Source organism: Magallana gigas, chromosome 7 (genome assembly GCF_963853765.1).
Source record: "Magallana gigas chromosome 7, xbMagGiga1.1, whole genome shotgun sequence".
NCBI classification, from domain to species: Eukaryota; Metazoa; Mollusca; class Bivalvia; order Ostreida; family Ostreidae; genus Magallana; species Magallana gigas.
In genome coordinates this window covers 24,387,162-24,406,937 of record NC_088859.1, presented here as the reverse complement: position 1 = coordinate 24,406,937, position 19,776 = coordinate 24,387,162, and the positions used below count along the sequence as shown (strand labels likewise).

Here is a 19,776-nt window from a genome sequence, read left to right as displayed (position 1 = left end):
TTCCGTTCACTGAATATATCCAGGAATCCATTGCAAGTTGAGAAACCCTTAAAATAGCATTCATGTTATTTCTTTTTCAACAAGATTTAGTTACAGTATTTGAAGAGGGTATTCGTAACTTCATTGTTATTTGAGCTAAAAACTGCATGCTTTTCAGTAAACTAGGAAATTAACCTGCTCCAAAAAAATTATCCTGGGACACCAACTTACAACAATGAAAAAGCATACCAATAAAACAGACTTTTTCAAAGTACGTGAGACAAAAAATTGAGGAATTATGCTGCATTGAAGCTCACCGTCTTAAGAAGGTAAAACAAAATATATATGGTTAAAATCATACACATCATATACCTGATGATTAAACAAATCCCACAAGGACTTTGCCTCATTTGTCTTTAGATCATAATAATCATATTTTATAAAAAGCACCTACATTATCTAATCTTACTGTAGAATAAATTAAGATAGTGTGTGTTTCATTGTAACAGTTGTGTTGTATTTAAATATAATTACAACAATTATTTTTATTTACATCTCAGTATAAAATCAGAATGATAAACAAATTCAACTGTGTTTTAATAATACAAACAAACAAAATTTTATATATCAAATTTAATTGATAGCAAGATTATATTTTATTTTGATAGAAAATCGGGTGAAAATCAAAAGACAATATGTCTTGACAGCAATAAATAAATTATCTCAGAATCTTATTCTGAGCATGTTGGCATCATTTCCCGTACAGATCCTGTACTTGAAGTGAGGTAAATTTCAAAGGCCTTCAAATCCAAGAATAACAACACATGGTTTATCAACGTTTCCGTTTGAACCCTCGTTTGAAGTCACTTTTGGCTGGTTTTGCTGGTTTGTCTGTGGACTCTGCAGGCTTGGTGTGGAGGAAGTCGTACAGCTGTTTGGCGTGAGGCTGACTCCCCATGATCTCCGTAAGCTGTTCCAGAGAGCAGTCACACAGCGCAGACAAACTCTCCACTCTGTTCATGATCAAACGGTAGTTTTTAGCATTGACACCTGGCATCTTCAGCAAAAAGTCCTGGATAGAGAAACAGACTTCTCAATATAAATGAAAGCTTTACATGCATGAATTTACTAAAATGTTCATGTATAAACCAATTGTTTAGTAGGAAATACTGCAAAATTTGTTGTCAGACCTAGAACTATACATAATACATTAAACCTGTGAACAGACCTGTGTTCTAAGTTTATTACTTCCCAAATACAATGTAAATCAAATGAATATTTAAACAGAGGCCCACAGGCATCTTTGCTCACCTAAGTAAAACTGTCATCTGATGGAAATATATTGCGAACTATATAAGCTTTACTATGTAAAATACAAAATAATTGCATGTAAAAATTTTGAATTTTAACCACAATTCTCCTTCTACACCAGGGAAAAGGATACAACAAAATTATAAAATTTCTGTGAATTAGTAGCCAGTAGTCTGTAGTGGCCAGAATTTTCAGTGTGTTTTTTAAAACTTCATTAATTCCAGATAAAAACTCACTAAATTTTCAGTTAAGATATTTAATACCTTGATTCATATCCATTAAAAAATTAGTCAAAGTTCCATAAATAATTAATTTATTGAAAAATTTCACACATTCACATATCTGTACACTTATTTTTTGTAAATTGTTCATTTGTGGAATGAATTTTTAAAGTAGTTAAGGATGTTAATCCTTGTGGAATGTTTTGCACATATATATTGCTGATATTGTTTTTTTATTAATCAAAACTTTCATGAATAAAAAATAGGTGGCATTCCTCCCAACCATGAATTAAAAGCTACAAAAATTTAGTCATACACAAAGTGACTGCATGTGCTTTGTTAATATTACAATATTCTAAATATAATTTTCTGGACATACTTAAATGAATAATTGTGTCTATTGACTGATTAACCATCCATTATTTAATGGATCTTTCCAACATACAATGAATTCACAACATTGTGTTTGTTGTCCCAGTAGATGGAGTTGCCTGTGGTAGGCGGTTATTTATATCTTAACATTCACGGTTCCTGTGGTAGGCGGTTATTTATATCTAACATTCACGGTTCCTGTGGTAGGCAGTTATTTATATCTAACATTCACGGTTCCTGTGGTAGGTGGTTATTTATATCTAACATTCACAATTCCTGTGGTAGGTGGTTATTTATATCTAACATTCACAGTTCCTGTGGTAGGCGGTCATTTATATCTAACATTCACAGTTCCTGTGGTAGGTGGTTATTTATATCTAACATTCACAATTCCTGTGGCAGTCATTTATATCTAACATTCACGGTTCCTGTGGTAGGCGGTTATTTATATCTAACATTCACGGTTCTTGGGTAGGCGGTTATTTATATCTAACATTCACGGTTCCTGTGGTAGGCGGTTATTTATATCTAACATTCACAGTTCCTGTGGTAGGCGGTCATTTATATCTAACATTCACAGTTCCTGTGGTAGGCGGTCATTTATATCTAACATTCACAATTCCTGTGGTAGGTGGTTATTTATATCTAACATTCACAGTTCCTGTGGTAGGTGGTTATTTATATCTAACATTCACGGTTCCTGTGGTAGGCGGTTATTTATATCTAACATTCACGGTTCCTGTGGTAGGCGGTTATTTATATCTTACATACCTGGGGTCCATGACTGTATTTGTCTGACCACTCCAGGTCTCCCCCCTCTGAGGTCCCCACCGCCAGGGCAGTGGCTGCATCAGGCTGGGGCTTCCCTGCCTGAAATTTCAACAATATCAGTGAGGACAAGCAACCTTGTAACAGTTTTACTCAACAACTTTTTATCATAGTAAAATATTCAAAAATATCTACGTAGATCTGCACCCCTCTTTATATTATAAGAAAAATAAAACAGTTATTAAAAATATATATACCTCGATGAGTTAGAACAATATAAACAAGCAATTCTAACATGTTTTGGAAGGTTTCTGAATTAGTGTTACCTTCAATTCCTCAAACAGTTCTGCAGTTGCGTAAGGACTCTGGCACCAAAGGATGCGTAGTTTGGGAAAGTGAAGGGTGAGGAGGGCGAGGCGTGATGTCACATCCTGTATGGACACCTCACTGGACTGCTTCACCTGATCATAAAACAGAGCTTCAGACTCGGGTCAGAAAGTACTGCCATCCCACAATACTATCAAGACACTGACAACAACATCTAGCAATTATCTATGTCAAACTGAATTCACTTTCGTTCTTGTGTTGAAATTTATTTTCATACATGACCTTCTTTCATTTAGTGCTGAATAATCTGATCAATGTATGACAACATTCTAAGAATACAACCTGACTACACCTTTCTTTACACTTTTTACCTGTAAGGAAAAGGATTTATTGGCATCAAACTCAATGAGAAGGACAGGCTTCTTGTAATATCGGCACATAGAAACACACTGGTTGTACAGGCGTCCATTGTTCAGGGAGCCAATCAGATCGCTGACACTCTTCCTTTCTACACAGATATCAGGCGAGAGAATGTAGTCACCAACCTGCATGGAATAAAAAACCAGTCGCTGAATCTCAGCATCCCTCCTCTTGCTACTACCTGTATAGTAATGCAATTAATTTTTATATCTCTATTGACTACTTGGTTACTTTTAATCCTACAGTTCATACCTCTAAAGTTATAGGTTCTATTTCAATGCCTCGTTTGTGAATCAAAGATGGTAACTCACTCCCAAACTCTCTCATGTCCACTATTACCTAATAAAGAAATAAAATGAACTTGGCAATCATTGATAATGGCAGAAGCAATATGTATATCGTTTACACTGACTTCTGAAATGAATAGATTGACCTATGAATCAATTACATAGATCTGTGAACTAGTCACCTAATAAGAAGACCTGCATCACTATAAATTCATAATTTGTGTCTTAAATAATTATTGAAAAACTATTGATCTTTTTTATAAGTTACAAATTAAGTTATATAAATTGCAATAACATTAATTTCTCATGATTTGAGTTATCATCAAGTTCTGAGGATTTGGCTACCCTTTGCTCAACAGGGACAACAGGTCCCCCTCCTTTCCGTGTGTTAACTGTGGCATTAGCAGAAAGGGTACCCCTTGAAAGGTTGGGATCATCTTCTGATTTCCCCTCCCTTTCCTCTGGAATTACCATAGTCTGAAAAACAAAAACATGAACAACTACAAATAGAACACACATAAAATCAGCACAAATGAAATTGATTTTTTAAAGGAGGAGTCTTCATACAGATTCACCTTCACAAACGAAGGGTTTTCAGTCCACTCTGCTCCCCACAAACAGAGCAGACTGGATCAAAAACATTTGGCTTGCAAAGATGATACATATTCAACAAGATATTTGTGAGCCTATGCTCACTGGTTATACCCTGCCCTGTTGTGAATATACAAAATAAGCGAAGTTAAAATTTAACAGGAAGTTGACATCGAGTTTGTTAAAAATATAAATCCAACCTTATTGCATTCCTCAACAAAGAGTTTGTTAAAATTTCAAGCATCAGCAATTGATAGTTGCTGAGAAATGTTTGACAAAGATTCATTTAAAAATTTAGCTAACAAGATATCTGTGAGCCAATGCTCACTAGTGATACCCCCGCTCTGATGTGAATATGCAAAATAAGCAAAGTCGACATTTAACAGAAAGCTGGCATCCGATTGGTACAGAAATACATCCCACAATATGGCATGCCTATACAAATACTGTGTAAAAATTTCAAGCATCTGCGATAAATAGTTGCTGAGAATTCTTTGACGGAAATTTGTTTGAAAATTTTGGTTAAAATATAAACAAAGTTGTCATTTAACAAGAACTTGATGTCAGATTGGTACAAAAATATATCCCACGATATGGCATGCCTATACAAATACTGTGTAAAAATTTCAAGCATCTACAATAAATAGTTGCTGAGAATTCTTTGACAGAAATTTGTTGAAAATTTTGGTTAAAAAATAAGCAAAGTCATCATTTAACAGGAAGTTGACGTCCGATTGGTACAAAAATATATCCCATGATATGGCATGCTACAAATACTGTGTAAAAATTTCAAGCATCTGCGATAAATAGTTGCTGAGATAAATGAGACAGAAATTTTTGTTACGGACGGACAGACAGACAGACAGATGGACACAGACAGACACACAAGGGTAAAACAGTATACCAACTCTCTTTCGGAGCGGGGGTATAAAAATATACAAAAGTTGTCATTTAACAGGAACTTGATGTCTGATTGGTACAAAAATAAATCCCACCATATGGAGAGGGGGTATAAAAATTCATGTCAAACAGACAATATTAACAAGTGATGGTACATTTACCAATTAGATTTAAATTTGTGAAATGACATTATTTCTGTGTGGGTAATAATTCATTCATGTTTCAAGACATGAAAACATAATTAAAAATTAGATTGATGAATAAAGACGTACAGCCTTCTCCTTAATGAGGTATTCAAAAGCCTCTTTTTCCATCCTGAGGGTCGTCAGATATCGCTGTTCCTCCACGGAGCCCGTGTACATCATGAAGTAGACCCTCAGTGGACTCCTGGGACGACTGGCTCGGTATACCTGTCAGACATAACAATCTCTCATTACAACTACTGCAGGTTCCTAAATCTCATTACTGACTTCGGTTAACCAGTACCAGTACTAATGTTTAATATTCAGAGATGCAATTTTAAAGAAAATATAGTTAAGCTTGGCTACTAAAAATCTTTAGAAAAAAGAAACACTGAGTGATGGAACAAAAATAAAGCCACAGTAATTTACTGTAAATGTACATGTATTACATTTGGCTGTGCAATTTATATAGCATTATATAAAAAAATGAATTTTTTAAAAATTCCAACATATCTTATAATTTTCTATGATGAAAATATGAACCTTCTAGAAATAACATTTAATGGTCAAGAATGTAAATACTATACTGCATCATGATATCAGCTAGCACATAGCCAGTCAGGAAAACCCGATTTTGTTCTTAACTGATATTATTTGTATTAAGATGCACTCTTTCTCAATGCTTTTTTATTATGCTAATCTGAGCAGAGAAAAACTTTGGTTAAATTTACATGTAGATTAAGGGTTTAATTTTTTTAAAATAGCATGTTCTATTAGATTAAAAATCTTGAAAATATAAAAGTAAGAACAAAATGTACAGATTTTGATCTTCTCTACTAGCAAATATTATTCTGATTATTGCATTATTCTTTTTGTTATTTTATTGAACACAGAAAATGCTTTTCAGAACAGATGTAAAACAAAGATGTGTATGGTAAGTTACTATAGCCTGAGGGGACTGAAGAACCAGAGGCTGGTTCAGGGGAATGAACAATCTGAGGCTGGTTTAGGGGACTGAACATCCTGAGGCTGGTTCAGGGGACTGAACAACCTGAGGCTGGTTCAGGAGACTGAACGATCTGAGGCTGGTTCAGGGGTCTGAACGATCTAAGGATGGTTCTCACCTCTAGCTCACGCACAAACTGCATGTCCACGTCGTACAGGACCACGTATCGGGGCTGGACCTCCTGCAGGGTCTTGGTCAAGCCGTTAGGGTCGGTACCGCCATGAAGGGGGTGAATAATTGTAACAGGTTCTTCCACAATGCCATAGTATGCATCTGATGATGACAAGGATGGGTCTTCTTCTCTAGAACTACCATTCTAACACCAATAGAAGGTCATCAGCATAACAAAGTTTGAAGATCAAGCGTACCAATATTAAAGCAATATGAGCTGTATTTTTTTAGATTTTTATTTTGCTGCAAAAACCTGCTAGTATGATAAGTCTGCATATAAATAAAACATTTATGATAAATAAGGTTTGAAAAATTCATTAATTTTTCTCAGAGGAAAGATTTCTCTTCTAATTAGGAACATATAGCATATCAATTTTTGTACAGGATGACAATAATTAAATTTTGCTCCAATTAAGGCTTCTTAGCAGTCTTTTCCACAAAAAATTGACTGAAAGAAATTTAAAAACCATGATTTTTTTGTCATTTTGGTAGAAAAAAAACATTTTGCAAAAAAAAAAAATCTTCATGAAAATTGCAGCTCATATTGCTTTAAAGTATGCTTTGCTACATGTATACAGAAAATAAACTTGGGACTCGGATCTAAACCGATCTTGATCTATTGAAGTGAAATCAGTCCTAATAAAAACTACAAGAGATCTAGACTCAAGCCATAAATTGTCAGATGTAACTAGATCGTCTACTGAAAGGTTAAATTTGAAATCAAAGTACCGGTACCTCTTAGTACATTTATTGTACCAAATGATGGACCTTCAAATACACTCAGAAAAACAAGGCTGGATTAAGCGATCCCATAAGGAGGATTTAACAAAAACTTGAGTTGATCAGATTTACCTCTGTGTTCGTGTCTTTATCAGCTCCCCCTACTATCTGAGTGAGGGTCAGCTCGCTAGGTTTTGCCTTCTGCCTCTTCAGTGATTTAATCTTGGCAAGCTTTTCTTGCCTTGCTTTTTTCTATACAACACAAACATCAAGTGAAAAATTCACAGTAAAAACGGTTCTGGATTCAATGAACATTATCAAAATCATATTGTCTCTTGAAAGCTGATCGAAACTTGTACATTATAACAACTGAAATCCCCTTACAGCTTCATCCTCCAGATTCTGTCCTTTCTGGGCCAGGAACTTGTTGAACATTCTAATCATCATGCTTCTGGGTCCATCACACAGCATCTGTAATAACCACAACTCTGCATAAATTGTCTGTATCTTCTATAACAAGGCTACATCACGACTTGCTAAACTTAAATTGACTCTTAACAAAAATGTTTCATCAAGACTTGCTTCAGTTATATAGTGCTATAATCTTTTTCATTTTCAAATTTTTTTCTGCCAAAGGGTTCTGAGTAAAATAATGTATTGCAGGTACTGTTTTGTTGTTTTTTGCCAATATTCACAATAGTTTTTAGCTTTATATAATTGTATTGAATAAATACAATAATATAAAGCTAACAATTCTTTATCAATGATAATAACTTAGACTTAAAGTTATTCTACAACTCTTTAAGTTGGCTTCAAACCTCTTTGAGTTGGCTACAAGTCCGGTCATCCTCAGCTGCTATAAGCACTGTCCCAGGTTCCTCCTCTGTTCCAAGATTTTTATTTTCTTTTTTGATTTCCTTTAAAATGTCTCTCAATGCCTCCCATTTTGGACTTTCTTCCAATACTGGTTCTGTTGACAAAACACACCCTTCATTACCTTATATAAACCATAAGCATCACAACAGAGCTTTAAAGCTCTTATATCTTTTCCAGCATTTTTAAAAATGTTTAAATAATGACCCAACTATTCTCACACAAAGAACTAAGTACAGCTTACTCCACTTATATTGAAATCGCTTAATTTGAAATTCCGTTTATTTTGAAATAGAAATAAATCCCCAGTTTTTGCCTCTAATTGTCTTTGCATTGATTTAACGGATATAATGAAATTGGCTATTTTGAAATATCGCTTACCGTATTTTTCCGACGATTAGTCGGTATTTTTTTCCTCTGAAGCAGAGCATCCGACTTATCGTCTTGTTCGACTTGTCGTAGGCTCGTAGTCAGAATTTTTTTAAAAATAGCATTAAAAAAATTGGTTTTAATCATCTTGAGTTGGCTGTGTGATTGAAAATTACGTTGTTGAATTCACTGTTCATCTTTAATAATTATCATTTTCACTCATCTGTCAACACTTAAATACATAATAATAACAACAGTTATTAAAAAATGTTACATTGTCTTTAATCAATTAACAGTTTTACCGTTCCGTTTTAAAAACACATCGTCACATGGTTCTGTGTATCACTAGTAGGAAGATAACATTGCGCAGTAAAATTGAAACCAAGTTTGAATGGAAGAAAATATTGCAGTAGGTCCGGGGGATGTTTTTTTTAAATTCAATTATTTTATTTGTAAAGAGTTGTTAGTGGAAAGTATAAATCAAAAATATTTAATGGTCAAATTCAATCTTAAAATACGTAATCGGCAATTATCAATACTACTGTTTATACAATAGGCTGACACCGGTTGTGTTAATAATCTTGCCCTAAGGCTGAGATCTTTACGGCAATTTCACTCCCTGTGTATATAAAGAGTACCGTTATAAGAGTGATTATAGATCATTGATTAATTATTGTCCAATTCTTTGATTATTGTTAGATAATTTTTTTTAGGAAACGTATGTATGTCGTATATCGTCATTATCAAGTCGTACAAATGATCGATTTATTTCTAACAGTGTCTATGTAAAACAATAGCGTGTAACTGCATTACTGGATACAAAGTAAACAAGTTTCATCAAATCATAGTAATTGCTAAGCTTTCTGCACTTGAGATCCCCCTTTGAAGTCCGACACGAGACAGGTGCATGCCTATGACACCGGAAATTGTTAAACAAACATTGACCACGCGCCGAGTCAACAGGTGGCTGGTTACGTAATGGCGAATACACTGGCGATAGTCAGAGTGGATACTTATTTCAATGCTTGGGAATAAAATATTTCTGACAAAGTAAGTTTAGTTTTGCATAACACGCGATATCGGGAATTGGTCAAAATGCAAGCGACTTTGTAGAAGTTGCCGGTATTTGAAAATTTGATTCATAAGTATAAAGCGTAATTGTTTAAATGTTAATCATTAATAATAATTGGTAGCAATATCGGTGACATCGTGGCATCATACACTGATAATGTTACTGCAGTTTTATAGGCCATTTTGAAGTGATAAGATCGACGTATGGTCTGAGATCGACGTGTCGTAGGATTTTGTTAAAATTTTGGCTAAAAATGGGCAATTCGACGAGTCGTCCGCATCGACGAGTCGTCGGGAAAATACGGTATATTGAGGCCACTGATCGGTCCCCATAAGTGATAATTAGTTGTTTTTATAACGGTTATATTGAAGTACACCCTGACTGCCGTCGTCACGGTTGATGACAGTAATTATGCCAGACTGACCGGTTGATATACAAAGGTGTGAATTAATAATTTCTCATCATGTGTGTTTTTATACCTCTTTTAAAAAGTAAAATTTATTCAGTGTTGGTTTTTTTTTTTTATGTTTATACCTATACGGATGTATTGAGGCTAGACGTAATCTGGAAACCCCACGGAAAAGAAAAACCTTATCATCCGACACTAAATACGAACTAGTTATGGCTATTGATAAAAGGACAAAGCCTAAATTCGAAATAGCCAAGGCTTTTGAGATTATCGCAAGTACACTTACGATGATATACAAGCAGCGTTCAGCAGTGTTTGAAGCGTTTAAGTCTGGTGATTTTTCTCTAAAACGTAAAAGAATGCAATCGGAGATTATGATGAGGTTTAAGATAGTAACAAAATAAAACTTACAAAACTTACGGATATAATTTTAATCAAACTTTGAAGGACTAATATTTCGTGTGATCTGTTCACTGTAATAGATAATGTAATAGAATGATGACCAAATAATTTGTTCGGGTTTGGTTTTCTATGCTTACATCGGGATTGAACTTTCCAAAATGGCGGCTTCATGTCGGTTAATTTCGCTTATATTGAAATACGGATATATTGAATTAATTTGCATGGTCCCCTGAATTTCAATATATCCGGAGTAGGCTGTACTACCTTTTTCTTCATTTTTCTGTTTGTCAACTCCTCGCGTTTTTTCAGGACCATAGACTCTTTCTTTGGCATGCTAAAAGATTTGAAAAGGATAAAAATAATAAATCTGAAAAGGATAAAAAAAAACAAGAGAAAAAAGGTCTGTAAAAAAAGACATGTTTTTGTTCAGGGGCATGTTTAGGGTTCAAGCATTGAGTGCAACCTATGTCAGATTATAACTCTCCATATATGCAGTCTAATTCAGGGGGCATGACTCTTTATAGTTTAGGCACCAAGTTCAACCTGAGTCATGCAATAACTCTATTTATATGCAACCTAATTCAAGGGGCAAAACTTGTCATGGTTCAAGCATTGTATGTAACATTATTAAGGAGAGGGCATTGACTTTTCAAGTGTGATCCAAAAAAATTCAATTTTGTTTGCCAAGGGGGTCTGAGACCTATTTTCAGAAATATTATTATGCTAATTTAATAATTTTGAATTTTCTAGGGGATCCAGACCCCCCCCCCCCCCCCAGCACCTCTTTAGCTGTTTAGATCTACATATCCTTTAATATATATGTACAATCGAAGTCAGGGGGCATAACTCTATACAGTTAAGGTATTGTAACATAAATCAGGAGAGGGCATGACCTCTTCTAGGCAATTAAGTGTAGGGGCATAACTTTATTTTAATATGCAGCCTTATTCAGGGTTCTAAACTCTTTATAATTATAGTTCAGGCACTGAATGCACCCTTATCCAGGAGACGGCATTAAATCTTCACATGCAATCAAAGTCAGGGGGCACAACTTTTTATAGTTCAGACATTACTTGCAACCTAAGTCATGGAGAATAACTCTTTACTCAAATGCAAACTAATTCTGTGCACAAAACGATAGTTCAAGCTTTGTGTGCAACCTAATCCAGGAGAGGGCATCACTCTTTATATATGCAACCCTTTTCAGGGGTATACCGGTAACTCTTTATATATAACCAAAGTCTGGAGGAATAACTCTTTATAGCATTAAATTGTGTCAATCTTTTTTTCAGAAAGTGAAACTCTTCATATACAACATAAGCCTGAAGGCATTATTCTTTTTTATTTTTAACTTTACGCAATAAGTACAGTCTAAGGAATCATCCTGGAAGACATTACCACAAATAAGCTGTCTGCTGCATCCAAAAACAACCAGCCAGTGTTCTGCCCAAATGCCTTTTCATTTGTTCTGCAGTTAGGAATACATACTTGAAATCAGTACAATTTGAAATCTGGAAATCAAAATTTGCATAAAACATGTCAAAATTCATTTTTTTTTTAAATCACAGAATACTCACTTGACAGAATTCACCATGCTAAAAAATGTAACACTGTCATACTGAGTCATGTGCCTGAAATATAAAAATAAAATATTTGAAACTTCAGGCAAGTATTTCTATAATTATATAAAATTACCTTATTGCAATTCCCAGAAGGGGGTATATTCCACTGAGTTAGATAATTCACGTTATTTTTATACGATAGGTGAACTTTTATTGAAGAAACAAGTGCCTGTGGAACTTCCATAAACTGGTAACAATTCAGAAATTGGTACATGTAAATTGCTACAATAAAAACATTCTTGTATACCAAGCAATAAAAATATAGAGTAAATATAAAACGTTTTTACTGATGAAAGTGTTGATTCTTTACATTATAATCTTTAATTCCACCAGCCACCCTTCCAATTTGCTAAGGCTTTGCTGTGCAGCTGATCAACCAATGGTCGAAATGTGATGGTAATTATTATATAAAGTTCTTAACTTTTAAATTATTTCATTGCCAAAGAGTTTGAAAGTTTCCAGATCCAGATCTAGTTAACACTAGATTCCAGGTTAATGGAACTGTAATGTATGTACCTAAGAATGAGCCTAAGAGTTTTGAGATCTGATACAAGCTGTCTGGTTTTGGAGCTAAGCTGATGCCACACTGGATCTAGCTGAAACCTGATGATTTTGTCAAAAGCTTTCCCTATAGCATTCTCCACAGTAACCTCTTCAGCATCAATCTGCAATTACATATAATGCATTCCATGATAAAATTCTGAAACAAAACCCTGCATCAGTCTTATTCATTTTCATTTCACCAAAATATTCATCCTCTAAATGCCTGTATACAAACATTGACATCTCTCAGTATACTAGAACGTACAGCAGTGGTGCAGCGTTTGAGTTCCTGTATACATGCATTAATCAGATCTAACAGGGCTGTCTGACAAGCCAAGGTAGCAGACGTCAATTGTACTTGGATTTCTACCACATCAACCTACAAAACAAAGTTTTTGTTCAATAATTCATAAACATATACAGTTGAGAACAAAAGTAAATAATAAATTAACATACTGATTCTCAGTTTTCATCTGTTCCTAACATATAGGAAATTTGTTTGTTAATCTAAACATCATTTCTTTAGAGTCTTACCTTATGCTGCTCCAAGTTTGCGACAACACTTGCATGATATCTTGGCCAGAGATAGAGATTTCTGACAAACAGATTCTTCATTGTCCTCTCTACGTGGGAATACCCCGTGGTGAAGGCATAAGGACTGTCGGAGAATGCTTTGATGAAACCTGTCTGTAACATAAAGGCTCTGCTCAATAATATGCCAAATGCTTGTGATTTGCTGATTGACTTTTTTTAAAATAAATAACAGCTAGAACAAATGCATTAAATGATATTGAAATAGCTAAAAGACTTGCAAAGAATTTATACCTCTGATACTCAAATTCATTTATGGAAGTAGAAAAAATAATAAATACTGGTACCTTATTCTTTTGTCGATACAACCTCAAGATGAAGGCCTCTTGACAGGATTCTTCAATCCTAAATTTTGTAAATCTATTCAGTCAATTTAATTATATAACCATAAAAATGTCAGAAATATGTACATAACTATGTAACTGTAGCTTTGTTCATGCTAATGTCTGAGATACCTGATGTTAGTGATATACCAGCGAGCTTTGTATATTAGCATATCTTATTTATGTACCTGTGAAGTTGTATATCATATGAATACTAATACAGACACAATTGACTAAAATATATTCTTTGCATAAGTATACTTGAGATATGTAGCTGCGAGTTCTTTACATGAGTATATTTGAGATATGTAGCTGTGAAATTAAGTTAGAATATCTGTGATTTGTGCTTTTAAACTTTGTACATCAAAGTGTGTAAGATATCATATGTAGTATATTAATCTAATTGCAGGCTGTGTATATCTGCATACTATTATCTGAGCTACATACCTGTGAGCTTTGTACACTAGAATGCCCGAGATGTGTTCCACTGGAACCCGTTCTGTCAGAAAATCCACCACCAGGATTCTTGAGGTTAGAAACAGTACACCTCCTTGGAGATAAACTTTCTGTCTGTGAATAAAAATGTCCCATAAAAAATCAAAGAATTAATGATACTAAATTCCACCATAGTCTGCAATCAGTGGATTCCTTTGAATGACCTAGTTCATGCTATATGCTGATGCTATGAAAAACCTTTTTTTCAGAATCATGTTTACTTTGTTACCTTTCGTTTGCACCGACTTCATTTGTGATGGTTCTTGGTAAAGGTTTTATGTTCTCTTTGTCCAGTTGTTCCGTGAAGTATTCCTGGAAACCAAAAATAACCATCTATAATAAACTTTTTATGTTTCCTCAAAAATTGTCTTTAGTTATTTCTAAGTCTCTTAAATGCTGATTAAGTATTTAGATTAACTAATTTATTATGGAATTATTGTTATTTCTGATGGCTCAATTTTTATGGACTTTGTGAGTATTCCTCACCTACATTCCCAATAAATTTTGAAATGAGTAGTAGAATTGGTAGGAAAGGAGGAATGAACAAAATATATAAAAAAAACTGGACTGGTCACTGAAACTTTGACCTCTGCAATGAGGTATGTGCTCTACCAATGAGCTATTTCAGCCAATATCCACTGTTCATTTAGCTCAAACTATCCTACATTCCCTCCTCTTTAAATAGTGTTTGCCCTTATAAACACAATGCAAGCAAACCAAGTGTTATCATAATGACTGATCAAGATAAATCATGGGACCTAAATTAATTTAGAGTAGAGAAGAATGAATAAGCGAATGGAATATAATAAAATGGTCTGAGCCATTTTAAATTGTACCAATATTAAGTATCATTGAGCCAGACCTATTACCGGGTAATGGTTCATAAAGCCTAAACTAGATCTATACATCGATAAGCATGTATGTAGAGAACAATAATTTGTAGAAAATGTACATCATTATTACCTCTTCCTTGGCATTGGTGTTCAAAACAAGAACAAGATTTGCAGGATCACAATATACTTTTAAGAAATTCAGGAAAATTCTGTCAATACCAAGACCCCTGTAAAAATAAAGAATTCATTGATAAATATGTGCATTTCAAAGTAAGTGCATAACACAAACTCTTTTAAGGCTTCCATCATGGGTGCATGTCTCCGAAAAATCTCGAGCACATTTGGGCCAATGAACAACTAACATTTGCATGAAATGGCAAAAACAACAGATATGAGGACATTATTGAGGACATACAGATGAAGAAGGATAGGCTATGTCCCAACAAAAATAACAAACATTATTACTGTAACGAGAGTATATGTATATTGATAGACATCAGAAAGAAAAAAGAGGAAAGCTGCAACAAAAAAAAAGGATACCACTATTGAACAAGAATTTAATTTAAAATTTGACACTTAAATCATGTACACGTGGAGAGGTGAATTAAGAAAAAACTCAGGATAGAGAATTATCATAGTTTTGTCTCTCTATGTGCAACAAGAACTAAGAGGACATGTAGGAAGACATCCTTGGTAACCCACTATAATTACGTTTCGTTCAGCTCCCCATGATGGAGAGAGGAATGAAATGTTATTAACCTTGGGTGTCAGACAGTGGTAAGTAAGAACTTGGGTAGCATATATCAGAGATATAAATAACGTTATTTATGGGTGCTTTCCATTTATGTTGCCTCGGGAAATGTTGATGTTAATGGATCGGTTAGCAACGTCACAATGATCTAACGATGACGATTGCAGCTTAAAACTGATACCTATCTTAAAATTTGATCCAGAATTTTTGGCTATTTGCAGATTTAATGTACCGTATTTCAATATAGTAAGACAAATTGTAGTTTTAGAAATACTGGTTTTGTAGAATATGATAACCTCGACGCCATATTATTTCCTAATCGGCAATGGTATATTGCGTTGCCACAATCGCTTGCCGGCGACGCGCGTTCCAGCAATCGGCGACGAAGGCAACGCCGGCAACACTGGCAAAACCGGCAATGCCGGTTAAATGGAAAGCACACTATGTCTCTGCATATATCAGTACAGATATTTACACATTGCATAAAAAGGACTTTCAGCTTAACGTAATCATGGTAATGTTTCATTTACAAGAAAAATGAGTTTTATGAATCTAACCCAACTCCATGAAAAAAATTGCAGTAAAATGAAATAATTCTACTGTATAACAGACTGTATCAGTGTATAACTGTAAAATTTTATGTGAAAAATGTGGCATAAATAACATTACTTTGCCATAACAAGTAGTCCATCTTCGTGAAAAGCATCCAAGAAAATTTGACTCTCATACTCCAAAAGCGTCCTCATTCTTTTCTGAGTTTTTGTCATGAAACGATGTCATCTGCTATTTGGTCAGAAGTCTGAGCAGGTACAATGCTGATAAAATGCATCTTTACAGGAATCATGGGGGCTGCATTAAATTGACGAAATCGATAAATTTAAAATGTTTACAGTTGCAAAAGTCCTCAAATGCAAAGGGTAAAAAGTGATGAAACACCATTTACAATGCGAAAATACTTTATCGATTATATTTTACTCAACTTCCGGTTTTGTCAACTAATAAACAAAAATGTCGGAATACGATGCAGTTCAGAAGGGTTCTCTGAAACTTAAAGGAGTTTCTGACCATAAGATAAAGAAGTGGGTGATCGGATTTTGTTTATTTACATTATGACTTACTTGCTTTTAAGTTTGATACAGTTTTGTATGGATTAACGCTAAGATCAAGACCCATAGTAAATGAAAGGTGCACAAAGGTTAATAAGATTTCAGATATAATTTTTTTCAGTGATGCTTCATAACAATAGCTTTGTTTGATAGGGTGTACCGGGGCTAAAATATTTGGTAAACACAATGAAAAATCATGTTATTAACTGTCATTTTCAATTAAATATGAAGGTTATAAGGAATTTTTTTTGGAGTTTTGTCCATTTTTGACTAATAAAATATATCTAGAATGCCTACTGTCACTCCAAAAATGTCAAATTGAATATAGGTATCGGGATTACTTTTCCCATGATTTAATATAGAATGTCAAAAAATTACATAATTCCTTTAAATCTGTAAAGTATGGGAAAAAGCTTCTTCAAATCAATTAAGACGTCATGACGGTTCTAGCACCAAAAAGACAGTCTGGAATCATTTACTAGATCTTGACCTTGTATATCTTGAATTTCATAAACCTGTTAGTCTCGTTCAACCAGACGCTCGGCTGTCTCCTTAAATCTCCTCTGCTCGTCGGAGATTTACAGAGACAGCCGAACGTCTGGTTGAATGAGACTATAAACCTGTAGGCACCTTTCATTTACCGGTACTAGATCCTACCTTAACTCACAATACACTATCTGAATTATTATACCCCCGCAAATGAAGTTTAGGGAAGTCTGTCCATACATGGGTGATTTTCATATAATATGACAAAGGTGGTCTTATAAAGGTGATGCCTTATAAAGGTGATGCCTTATATAAAGGTGATGCCTCATCTTGGTGAGCTTTGTAATCTGTGATTACCTGTGTTTATTTTTTTTTATTAAAGGAAGAAGAAGAAAAAGAGCAAAGAGAAAGATGCAATGAAAGTGTTTGACCAGATTACTTCACATTCAAAGAATACAGACGAAGACAAATCGCAACATCAAGAATTGAGGGACATAAGAACAAAGGCAGAAATAGCTGCAGATAAAGCCAGAGAGAAAAGGGTAAGTCCATGGCCATAAAAAAACTTGTTTCTCAGACAATGTTGCACTGCAGCAGTACATTTGCTTTGTTTATATCTTGATCAAGCCAAAACTTTTAAAATATGCCAGTAATGTGTCAGGCAAGGATTTTAGAATTGAAAAGGGAAATAGCTCAATTTTATTGTTTATCTTTGAAATACATGTAGTAAAATTTTGCTGAAGTAGACATACTACAATGGAGCCTGAGACACTAAACATTCATGTTTTTTGCACACACTTTGTTCAATTTATTGCCATATTAAAACTGGGGAGCAACTTTATTTGCTATTTATTAAATCATTAATGATTGATTTTGTGAGGAAAATTTACAGATGACCTAAAATGATACGTTCTTTAATTAGTATATTTTTGTTGTTGTAGAAAGCGGCAGAAATTATAGAAAAGGCCAGCAAGACTCATAAAGAGAGAATCATGGTAAAAAAAAAAATTCTTAGTTTAAGCTACTAAATTTCTTAACAGGACATGGCAAAAGCCTTGTATACCATGGCAAAGAATTGTGAGCTCTGTATCTTGCTTTTAACTTTACAATTTAATTGACCTTATAATAAAATTTTTGCCGACCATTGGAAATATTTTAGTTAAACGTTGTACATATTGAAATTGGAAGAGTAAAAATGGGGGAAAAAAATTGTGACTAATTGCCCCTTTATTATCCAAAATTGTTTGTGTAGTATAGTTTGAGAATTGTAAGCCAGTATTTACATAAAGGTTGTTTAATACAAAGAGTTCTTTTTCATTTAATTTTGCAGGACTTTAACAGTCAGCTGGACAACTTATCTGAACATTTTGATATTCCCAAAGTTAGCTGGACAAAATGAGAGCCTTCAGCAGCCATTGAAATTCAGTCACTACGGATTTTGCTTCCAGCAGTGTAGATTAAGAAGAAAATGTTTACTAACAGAAAGAGCTAGTTATAGGATATCACCTGTGTGTTATTGTTATTGGAGCTTGCTTATAGATATGATCTGAAATTCATGGACAATTTTAATGTATATATAAAGTACTTCTGAATTCTTTTGATTTTATACGTTTATGATTTAAAAAAAAAAAGATGTACCTTGGTGGGGGGGGGGGGGGGGGGGGGGTTGGGGGGTTACAGTGCAAGTAAATTAATTGAGTTTGATATTGAATGATGAACGAGTACACTGCTGGTTTGTGGCCATTATTTAACTTTTCTTTATTGAGCTGTGACATAATATTGGAGTTTGTCTTCATTTATGTTAATATCATTGATTCACGATAGTAAAGAGGACTTTTATCATTTCATTTATAACTATGGTACATGTACATTAATCTCTTGATACACCAGATTTTCATATTTTATTCACAAACTGTAGTATGTGATCTGTGTAACAAATACACACATGTACGTGCAGGATGTACCGTACATTAAATTTTATGAATCTGCTATCTGATACAAATTGGAAATTTAACAAATATTTATGCAATTTATTTGTTTGATGGTAAATATCTATTGTGGAAATTAAAGACAAAGAAAAAAAATCAAGTTGGTCTTCTTATTTTTTCTATTTATATTATTTATTGTGCTTTATAGCTTATATCAACACATTTTGGGGAGCTCATTCTATAAACCTAGATCTGATAAAAGTGTTTACAACAGGTCTACATCCAAGTATGTCTGCATTACATATATATACCAGAGTTGCATAGATGATGTATCTTCTGGTTCAACCCATTCCAAAGAGGAGTAGAGTGATATGTTAAACCAGGTCAGGTTTCATTCTTTAAAAGTCTCTAAGGTCTGATCTGAATCAAACTTACTGAAATGACTGATGCATCTGGATACATTTAAATGTGTATTATTATATCAGTCAATTCCTATAGAGGAAAAAGACCATGTATAAATACATGATCAGAATATATTTTAATCAGTCTGTTAATTACGGCTGTGCATGGGCCAAAAAAAATTATTGGGAGAAATTAAATTACTCCAAAATAACTGCACATATATGTGATTTTCTAAACCCATGATAGTGATTGAACACATCAAATTATATCGCGTCTATCGTACTGGTCAAACTAGACAAATGACAAGAGCCACATG

At 34.1% G+C, this 19,776-nt stretch overlaps 2 protein-coding genes across 2 annotated transcripts; one reads left to right on the top strand and one right to left on the bottom strand.

The window, feature by feature from the left end:
- Positions 1-660: 660 nt before the first annotated feature.
- Positions 661-16,443, bottom strand: LOC105328848 (DNA repair endonuclease XPF). Its single transcript, XM_011429883.4, has 22 exons — positions 16,208-16,443; positions 14,918-15,014; positions 14,184-14,266; positions 13,907-14,029; positions 13,424-13,481; positions 13,080-13,232; positions 12,811-12,924; positions 12,519-12,667; positions 11,958-12,011; positions 11,779-11,848; positions 10,645-10,714; positions 8,074-8,225; positions 7,640-7,726; positions 7,388-7,507; positions 6,483-6,680; positions 5,449-5,586; positions 4,031-4,162; positions 3,651-3,737; positions 3,350-3,523; positions 2,978-3,112; positions 2,655-2,753; positions 661-1,051 (listed from the first exon to the last, which is right to left on the bottom strand). Exons 1-22 carry the CDS (start codon positions 16,303-16,305, stop codon positions 812-814), a joined length of 2,631 nt encoding a protein of 876 aa, XP_011428185.3. The 5' UTR covers positions 16,306-16,443; the 3' UTR covers positions 661-811.
- A 23-nt stretch (positions 16,444-16,466) lies between these two features.
- Positions 16,467-18,972, top strand: LOC105328857 (protein FAM32A). The gene is made up of 4 exons (XM_011429894.4): positions 16,467-16,617; positions 17,513-17,672; positions 18,072-18,125; positions 18,461-18,972. Exons 1-4 carry the CDS (start codon positions 16,547-16,549, stop codon positions 18,527-18,529), a joined length of 354 nt encoding a protein of 117 aa, XP_011428196.2. The 5' UTR covers positions 16,467-16,546; the 3' UTR covers positions 18,530-18,972.
- Positions 18,973-19,776: the final 804 nt, after the last annotated feature.

Bases quoted from the DNA above. Each gene is read 5' to 3' on its own strand.
- LOC105328857 (XM_011429894.4), top strand. From the start codon at position 16,547: ATGTCGGAATACGATGCAGTTCAGAAGGGTTCTCTGAAACTTAAAGGA. The intron at 16,618-17,512 runs GTGGGTGATCGG...TTTTTATTAAAG, and splicing joins TCTGACCATAAGATAAAGAA to GAAGAAGAAGAAAAAGAGCA. The intron at 18,126-18,460 runs GTAAAAAAAAAA...TTAATTTTGCAG, and splicing joins CTCATAAAGAGAGAATCATG to GACTTTAACAGTCAGCTGGA.
- LOC105328848 (XM_011429883.4), bottom strand. From the start codon at position 16,305: ATGACAAAAACTCAGAAAAGAATGAGGACGCTTTTGGAGTATGAGAGT. The intron at 14,267-14,917 runs GTAATAATGATG...TTTGGTTTCCAG, and splicing joins ACACCAATGCCAAGGAAGAG to GAATACTTCACGGAACAACT. The intron at 13,233-13,423 runs GTACCAGTATTT...TTTATGTTACAG, and splicing joins TGTATCGACAAAAGAATAAG to ACAGGTTTCATCAAAGCATT.